This window comes from Arachis ipaensis, chromosome B6, assembly GCF_059453495.1.
Source record: "Arachis ipaensis isolate K30076 ecotype BB chromosome B6, ASM5945349v1, whole genome shotgun sequence".
Lineage (NCBI taxonomy): Eukaryota > Viridiplantae > Streptophyta > Magnoliopsida > Fabales > Fabaceae > Arachis > Arachis ipaensis.
The window spans coordinates 20,405,547-20,414,589 of NC_142441.1; the positions used below are offsets into that span (position 1 = coordinate 20,405,547).

General features: G+C 42.6%; 2 protein-coding genes across 2 annotated transcripts; one reads left to right on the forward strand and one right to left on the reverse strand.

Moving 5' to 3' along the window:
- Nucleotides 1–1,000: 1,000 nt before the first annotated feature.
- LOC148554818 (uncharacterized) lies at nucleotides 1,001–2,940 on the forward strand. Its single transcript, XM_088490512.1, has 3 exons — nucleotides 1,001–1,636; nucleotides 1,718–2,164; nucleotides 2,371–2,940. The coding sequence occupies exons 1-3, from the start codon at nucleotides 1,001–1,003 to the stop codon at nucleotides 2,938–2,940; spliced, it is 1,653 nt and encodes a 550-aa protein (XP_088346638.1).
- Nucleotides 2,941–6,486: 3,546 nt separating this feature from the next.
- On the reverse strand, nucleotides 6,487–8,257 carry LOC148554819 (uncharacterized). Its single transcript, XM_088489764.1, has 3 exons — nucleotides 7,498–8,257; nucleotides 7,016–7,425; nucleotides 6,487–6,948 (listed from the first exon to the last, which is right to left on the reverse strand). The coding sequence occupies exons 1-3, from the start codon at nucleotides 8,255–8,257 to the stop codon at nucleotides 6,487–6,489; spliced, it is 1,632 nt and encodes a 543-aa protein (XP_088345890.1).
- Nucleotides 8,258–9,043: the final 786 nt, after the last annotated feature.

Consider the following 9,043-nt stretch of genomic DNA (forward strand, 5'->3'; position numbering starts at 1 on the left):
TTTTCAAGGTTTTTTTGGTGAGTTTTTCTGATTTCTCCAATATTCTACTAATGTGGCTTTCCATGGTTCCTTGCAACTCTGCAATCGTCATGGTATCCATATCGTGAGAGTCTAGTATTGTAGTCACCACATGATCATACTTCATTGGCATGGTACAAAGAATTTTTTTTCACATTTTGCTATCAGGCATATCTTCTCCATAGACTGTCAGCTTATTGACAAGATCTGTAACACGAAAAAAATATTGCTCAACAGTTTTTGAACTAGACATCTCGTACCTTTCATATTCTCTTCTCAAAGACTGTAGCTTTGCTTTCTGAGTTTTATATACGCCTTTGTATGATAGTTTTAACATGTTTCATGCCTCTTTTGCACTTTTGGCATTTGCTATTTTGCCAAATACCGCATAAGCGCCAATTGATCTCTCCTCTGTTGGGTAATATCTGCTCCTTGATAACCCAGTTCAATAAAATTCTACAGGTTTTAGGCCTTCAAATGGGTAGATGATATGGTCACCATTAATACAAATCATCATAACTCGCCTTTACCGTTATTATTCGGCCCTTATGAATTATAACTTGGCAAAATTAATGACATTATAACTGACGTCTCAAACGGCATGAATAAAGTCGGTTACAAAACCAATTATCAAGAACGGTCAAATAATCATCTAGAATATAACGGACGATTAAATATCTATAAAAGCAAGGTAAAGTATCTTTTCTCAGACACTCTGAATTAACACCATAACTGACTTAAGCATTGGAGTGCCTTTGCAGGTACACTCCACCCCCTTTTTGTATTACTCACACCCTCACATCTACAAGGAGAAAGGAGAATTCGGACTCTGAGGAGTGGATGTCCAATCTTGCAGCGTATAGCTCGGCTGACCTTGAGGAGTTGAAGCCGACCTATTTCCCAGGCAAGATCAATTGGCGCCCACCGTGGGGCCGAGGAAATCATATTTTTTCTTTTGGTCTCATCATTTCCATCTACATCCATGGCTGACGTACCGCCTCCATCACTGTCCGAACTCATGCAAATGGTAGCTGAGCTACAACAAGCTAATCAGCGGATGGCTAACGAGAACCAAATAATGGCTGCTCAAATTGCCGAACTAAATCATGCTCGGATTGAACACAATGATGCTCATCGCCAACAGGCGGAGGACGAGGAACATCAATCCCAACCGACCCATGTTTCAGAAACCGCTCAACATGAAGAGCAGCAGCACGAAGACGAGAAAGAAGAATCCGAGGACCTTGTAGGCCCTTTCACAGAAGAAGTAATGAATTTCGAACTGCCGAAGAGGTTCACTTTGCCGTTGACCCTCACGCCCTACGATGGACTCGGAGACCCAAGGAAGTTCATAAAGAAATTCCGATCAATAATGATCGTCAATGGTGCATCAGATACAGTTTTATGTCGTTGTTTTCCGAATTATTTAGACGGTCCTGCACTTGATTGGTTGTGTGCCTTGCCTGCAGGTTCCATTTCGCGCTTTTATCAGCTGGTGAAGTTATTCGAAGAACATTTCGCCGGATCTGCAATATACTTGCACGATTCCGATTACCTGAACACCATCAAGCAAGGAACGAATGAAAGCCTAAAGGACTATATGACTCGCTTTACCAAGGTCGCAATCAACATACCAGATCTCCATCCCGAAGTCCATCTACACGCAATTAAAAGCGGCCTCTGACCTGGGAAATTCCAGGAAACAATCGCAGTAGCAAAACCAAAGACCCTAGCAGAATTTCGAGAGAAAGCAAAGGGACAAATTGACATCGAGGAGCTCCGACAAGCTCGGAAATCTGACAAGTCACACTTCCGCGAAGAAGATAAGAGTTCAACCATTAAGAAAAATTTTAAACTAACACCCAGATTTGATTCTTATACGCAGTTCAACACCAAGAGGGAGGACATAATCAAGGAGATCTTGAACTCCAAACTAATTAAGCCACCAAGAAAGGCCGGCACATACCAGGATGCAAAGCAAGTGGACAAATCAAAGTACTGCGCTTTCCACCAAAAACACGGCCACAACACTGATGATTGTGTGGTCACATCCAAAAGCGCAGCCACAGTTCAACAACAAACGACCTCTCTGAACAAAACCGAGGAAAAGAGAAGGCAGCTTCAAACCAATATGAAAGGCCACGAGGTATAATCAATTGTATTTCAGGAGGATACGCAAGTGGGGGATACTCAAACTCGGCAAGAAAAAGGTCCTTCCGAGCAATATGCTCGGTAGAAGGACCAAAGCAAGATGTAGCAATCAATAAACCACAACCAGAGGTCACTTTCACACAGGCCGACCTTAACTCTAACATACAAAATTTGGATGACCCTGTGGTAATCACACTCCAGCTGGGAGACCTATTAGTGAAAAAAGTCCTCTTGGATCCTGGGAGCAGTGCCGACGTTCTGTTTTACTCCACATTTCAAAAGATGAAGCTCAGCGACAACGTGCTACAGACCGCAGGAGGCGACTTGGTCGGCTTCTCAGGAGAACGAGTTCCAATACTCGGATCAGTGTGGTTACAGACCACACTGGGTGAGCAACCCTTTTCAAAAACTAATGATATTCAATATTTAGTAGTGGATTGTTTCAGCCCATATAACCTTATTCTTGGCCGACCTTTTTTGAATAAATTCGGCGCCATTGTATCTACAGTTCATCTCTGTGTGAAGTTCCCAGTGCAGGGCGATCAGGTCGCAACAATCCATGGAGACCATAAGGAGGCGCGACACTGTTACAACATCAGTTTAAAATTCCAAAACCGTGCAACACAACAAGTCAACAATGTCGACCTCAACCAGAAGGAAGGCATACTGGCCGACCTCGACCCAAGAGCTGATTTCCTCGAGCGTCGAAACCATCGGACGACTTACAAAAAGTATATTTCAACAATGACCCTAACAAATTTACATATGTAGGTACATCAATCAACACGGCTGAGTTACAGGCCATAACATCCTTCCTACAAGAAAACGCCGAGCTTTTTGCCTGGAAACCTGCTGACATGCCCGGCATTGACCCACAAGTCATCAGTCATAAACTAGCAATAAACTCCTCAGTCCGACCAATCCAACAGAGGAAACAAAAACTCGGCGAAGAAAAAAGGAAAGCATCACTGGAGGAAACACAAAAGCTCATCAACGCCGAATTTATCAAAGAAATCAGATTCACTACCTGGCTAGCCAATGTGGTAATGGTAAGGAAACAAAACGGTAAGTGGCGCATGTGCGTCGATTTCACTGATTTAAACAAAGCATGTCCAAAGGATTCTTACCCTCTACCGTCCATAGACTCTTTAGTAGACAACGCATCGGGCTACGCTACTTTAAGTTTTATGGACACGTATTCGGGGTATAATCAAATACTCATGCACCCCTCCGACCAAGATAAAACGGCTTTCATCACTGATTTCGGCAATTATTGTTATAAAGTTATGCCATTTGGATTGAAGAACGCAGGTGCAACTTACCAACGTCTTATGGATAAAGTGTTCGCCAAACAAATCGGCAGGAATATCGAAGTTTATGTCGACGACATGGTCGCCAAGACAAAAATCGGAGATAACCACATCTCAGACCTAACAGAAATATTCGGCCAAATCCGCAGATACAACATGCGCCTCAACCCCGAGAAATGTGCCTTCGCCGTCCAAGGGGGTAAGTTCTTAGGCTTCATGCTGACGAGCAGGGGAATAGAGGCAAACCCAGACAAATGCCGAGCAGTGCTAGACATGGCCAGCCCCAAAACAGTAAAAGAAGTTCAGCGCCTCACAGGACGCCTTGCCGCATTTTCCAGATTTGTTCCCTGTTTAGCTTCAACTTCTGTTCCTTTTTTCCAAACAATAAAAAAGAAAAGTAAATTCGAGTGGAACGACGATTGTGAGAGGGCCTTTTCAAAATTAAAAACAACACTCTCACAACCGCCGATTCTACAAAAACCCCTACAAGGGGAGGATTTATTTCTATATTTATCGGTAACTGATTGGGCAATAAGCTCAGCCCTTGTTACAGAAAGAAGCAAAGTTCAGCATCCAGTGTACTTTGTTAGCAAAACTCTACAGCATGCCGAACTTAATTATCCAAGGATTGAAAAGCTCGCGTTGGCACTCATATTCTCGGCGCGACGTCTCCGACCTTATTTCCAGAGCCACATTATCCATGTCAGAACAGATCACCCACTAAGACAAGTGCTGTACAAACCAGAAGTTGCAGGACGACTAATTAAATGGGCAGTCGAACTGTCTGAATTCGACATCAGATACCAATCCAGAGGACCAATCAAGTCACAATTCCTGGCAGATTTCATTGCCGAACTTACCATACCATCCGAAGAAGATCATGCAAAACAATGGATTTTATTTGTCGACGGCTCATCAAATCAAGAAGGTTGTGGTGCAGGAATTCGTCTTGAAGCCGACGACGGATTCATATTGGAACACTCAATACACTTAGCCTTCAAAGCAAGCAACAACCAATCCGAGTATGAAGCACTACTCGCCGGACTCAGACTTTGCTCAGATCTTCAAATATCGACGATCAAGGTATATTGTGACTCTTTGTTAGTCGTACAGCAGGTAAATGACCTCTTCCAGGTAAAGGACCCTCTACTTTCTAAATACCTACTACTAGTAAAGAAACTTTCAAAGAAATTTATCAAATTTGAAATAGAACATATTCCTCGAGAACAAAACCAGAGAGCAGATCTCTTATCTAAGCTCGGCAGTACTCAGTCTACGCTAACCACACTACACCAGTTCACAATAACATCACCCACTGTTACTCTGATAAACGTATTAAGTGTTTCACAGGAAACAGATTGGAGGACGGACTTTATACACTATTTAGAAACAGGTGTTATGCCAGAAGGGGTCGAAAACAGTAAAAAATTTCGGCGGCAAGCATCCTTCTTCACAATCCTAAATGGAGAACTGTATCGACGAGGTTATACCCGGCCACTATTCAAATGTCTCAACAAGTCCGAAGCAGAAACAGCTTTAGCCGAGGCACACGAGGGAATCTGCGGGACACACACAGGAGCTCGGAGCCTAGCATCAAAGGTCCTCCGGGCTGGGTTTTTCTGGCCGACTTTAACACACGACAGCAAACAGAAAATAAGGACATGCAACAATTGCCAAAGACATGCACCCCTGATACACATACCTGCCGAACAGTTACATCACGCAGACATCAGTTGGCCATTCAACCAATGGGGTCTAGATATACTCCGGCCGTTCCCTACGGCACCGGGCCAGGTAAAATATCTTATTGTCGGAATTGATTATTTCTCCAAATGGGTGGAGGCCCAACCTTTAGCAAGAATAACATCACAACAAACAATCACATTTGTTTGGAAGCACATTATTTGCCGTTTCGGCATACCTCAGCATATTACAACTGACAATGGTCGCCAGTTTGCCGATCAAAAATTTCAAGCTTTTTTGCAGAATCTAAAAATAAAACAACACTTCGCCTCTGTGGAACATCCCCAAACGAACGGCCAAGCTGAAGCAGCAAATAAAGTCATCTTACATGCACTAAAGAAGAAACTAGACGAGGCCAAAGGACTCTGGGCCGAATTAATACCTGAAGTACTTTGGGGATACAACACCACCCCACAAACATCAACAAAAGAGACACCATTCAGATTGGTATATGGCTCAGAGGCCATGATACCCCTGGAGATCTCCCAGAACTCTATCCGAACTTACATCAACAATCAGGACGAGACTCGGAAATCCGAGCTCGACGTGATCGAAGAAATAAGAGACATAGCCACATTGAGGCAACGCGTAGCGCAGCAAGCCATAGCTCGACAATACAACAAAGCGGTGAGAAACAAAAACTTCGTCACAGAAGATCTAGTTCTCCGCAAAACCGAAACTGCTCGGAAACCACCAACACATGGAAAGCTCGCAGCCAATTGGGATGGTCCATACCGAGTATCCCAAGCACTCGGCCAAGGAGCATACAAATTAGAAACACTAGATGGTAACCTCTTACCTAGTACATGGAATGTATCCTCTTTAAAGAAATTTTATAGTTAAAAAGACAGGGACAGGCTTGTACTCTTTTTCCTACTGCCAAGATTTTATCCCAAAGGGTTTTGCTTGAAGAGGTTTTAACGAGGCTAGCCTACCTACACCTTTGTATGAAACAATTCCGAATATACAAGGGACGAACATATGTCCTATCCTTTCTATCAAATCGATCTTATCAAACTATCAATCCAGCTCGGACAAATGCCAATACTCGTCCAAGCTCCAAACGGCAATTATCAAATTAAACGCCAATAAACTCGGAGATATATCCGAACAAATGCAAACAGCTTTTTACAAAAAGCACCAAATTTTCAAACAAGTCAATTTTAAAAGGCTCAAAAATAGGAGCCATACTATTATCCGCTTACAAAAAACAGTCAGATTAAATGAACAAAAAACAAATTCACAAAGGTCTTTTCATAACAACCTAAACATTATCGGCCCCATCTTCCGCATCCCCATCATCCTCAATCAACTGACCATCTCGAACTATCTTCCCAGGGTCCATGCCAGAAAGATCGGCATCCGGAACCAAAAACTTCACTTGCAACCTTGCCCTTTCAAAACCTTCAACAAACGAGTCCAAAATCTCATCCACCTTTTTCTCCTCCATATCCTTAAGCTGAGCAGTCACCTCAATCAACCGACTTTGCACGTTCACCAGATCGCTTTCCTTCTTCTTCAAATCCTCAACATCCTTAGCATAACTTTCCTTAGTCTCCTTCAGCAACTTCTCGGTCTCAGTCAAACGAGCTTGAAGCTCAGCAGCAAGACTCTTACACTTAACCAACTCTTCCTTCAAAACAGATACCTCACCTTTCTCAGCAGCCACTCCCTTATGTTTCAATTCCTGACTTCGACCCAGACTTGCAAGGCGCAACCCAACAACCTGGAGGGCAAAACAAACTCATAAGAAAACAAAAGGAAAAATAAGGAAAACATCAGTAACTTGTTACCTGCATATATTGCCCAACAGCCACATCCCCGACCTCCTTGGCAAGAGTTACATCGGCCGACGATTGGCAATACTCATCCACAAGAGCCATGTAAGGATATTCCTTTCCCCACACCGAAAACGCCTCACTTTCCTCAGAAATCTCGTGCAGCCTTTTTTGATTCCCCATAAAAGCCTGTAACTCTTCAAGAGGAACCCCAAACTCTTTCTCATCAGAATCATCTGATAATTCCACAAGCTCGGACTTCTTCCTTTTCTTCGCGATAACTTTCCTCCGCCCTTGTCGAGGCTGCGAAACCTCGCCAGTACCAACAACCTTCTCAGCATTAGATGACGACACCTCTTTCTCCAAATTTTTATTCTTAAACCGCGTCCTTAGCGATGCAGCAGAAACGCCAGGATACTTCCCACCTGGAGAAAACATATCGTGTTAAAATTTTTCAATAAGAAACACAAACACTAACATAAACCCTAGAAACTCACCTAGATACTCTACAACAGCAACCTTATCCTCTTCCCACTTCAGCAACTTATACATCGATATCAAATTTTTTCGATCAACATTCTCCACCAAAAATTCTATCAGACACTCATTCCTCAGCGATATAACCTCCGGACCGAGTATATTTTGCGGCTCCGAGCACCAAAAGAGGGGAAATTTCTCAGCAAGGTTTTCATCAATAAAAAACGGAAAATCCTCTTCTGAACTCTTAACTTTAAAATACATCTCCTTGAAGTCTTTAAAAGAAGATTTGTACAGTTTAAAAATCCCAAATCCCGGAGTGCTATTGAAATTTACCCAACCTCCTTTCCAAACACCTTTAGCTTGAAATAAGGAAAAGAACAAATCCACAGACGGCACTTCCTCCAGAAACTCCATCAAAACCTCAAAAGATCGAAGGAAAGCCCATCCATTTGGATGAAGCTGTGAGGGAGCACAGTTGAGTTGCTTCAGAACTTGACACTCAAACTCCGTAAAAAGAAGCCTAACCCGCAACTCTTCAAGCACACAGCTATGCATGTAAAAGAACTCAAACCCCCACTCTCGGTGATAAACCCTATCATCCACACTACATGGTAACAACTCCACCTTGACTCCGGAACCTACCCTCACTATTTTATTCACATCCACCTCCCTCACCGCCGCTTCATCAGAAAAAAGTGAAACCCGTGATTTAACATCTTCCCCTACCCAATCATACGACCAATCCACCCTATCCTTCTTCTCTTTCCCAAACCCCATTAGATCGAAAAGCAGTAGAAGAAGAAATGAAAAAAGGAAAAACACAGGAGAAAGCACAGAAATGGATCAGAAATAGAAAAAGAGACTCATACCTCTCTTACTCATTCTTCAAAAGAAAGCAAGCATATAACAAACAGCCAACAAAACACCCAGGAAAATCTGAAGAGATTCGAAGAATTAAAGGAACAAAACGTTCCAAATAATCACCCCCCCACTCCCAAAGCCACATCAAACAGTGAGCCAAACATTGGGAAACCGCAAAAATTAAATGCAACCATTATTCCTTCTCTTTCATCAGGAAATAACGGACACGACTCCCCACGTACCCACATTTCAAACCACTAAAACCATCTTTTAATGAAGTAAGTTGATCTGGGGGCTCATCCACTAACCCACACAAACCGAGTTATAACTCATCAAAAAAGTAAAGCTCAACCTGCTTCATTAAAATCCTCTTCAGGCTAAGCTTGGGGGCTGTGATATGGTCACCATTAATACAAATCATCATAACTCGCCTTTACCGTTATTATTCGGCCCTTATGAATTATAACTCGGCAAAATTAATGACATTATAACTGACGTCTCAAACGGCATGAATAAAGTCGGTTACAAAACCAATTATCAAGAACGGTCAAATAATCATCTAGAATATAACAGACGATTAAATATCTATAAAAGCAAGGTAAAGTATCTTTTCTCAGACACTCTAAATTAACACCATAACTGACTTAAGCATTGGAGTGCCTTTGCAGGTACACTCCACCCCTTTTTGTATTACTCACACCC

Bases quoted from the DNA above. Each gene is read 5' to 3' on its own strand.
- LOC148554818 (XM_088490512.1), top strand. From the start codon at position 1,001: ATGGCTGACGTACCGCCTCCATCACTGTCCGAACTCATGCAAATGGTA. The intron at 1,637-1,717 runs GTCGCAATCAAC...GGGAAATTCCAG, and splicing joins ATATGACTCGCTTTACCAAG to GAAACAATCGCAGTAGCAAA. The intron at 2,165-2,370 runs GTATAATCAATT...ATCACACTCCAG, and splicing joins CCAATATGAAAGGCCACGAG to CTGGGAGACCTATTAGTGAA.
- LOC148554819 (XM_088489764.1), bottom strand. From the start codon at position 8,257: ATGGGGTTTGGGAAAGAGAAGAAGGATAGGGTGGATTGGTCGTATGAT. The intron at 7,426-7,497 runs GTGAGTTTCTAG...TGTTTTCTCCAG, and splicing joins TGCTGTTGTAGAGTATCTAG to GTGGGAAGTATCCTGGCGTT. The intron at 6,949-7,015 runs GTAACAAGTTAC...TTTGCCCTCCAG, and splicing joins CTGTTGGGCAATATATGCAG to GTTGTTGGGTTGCGCCTTGC.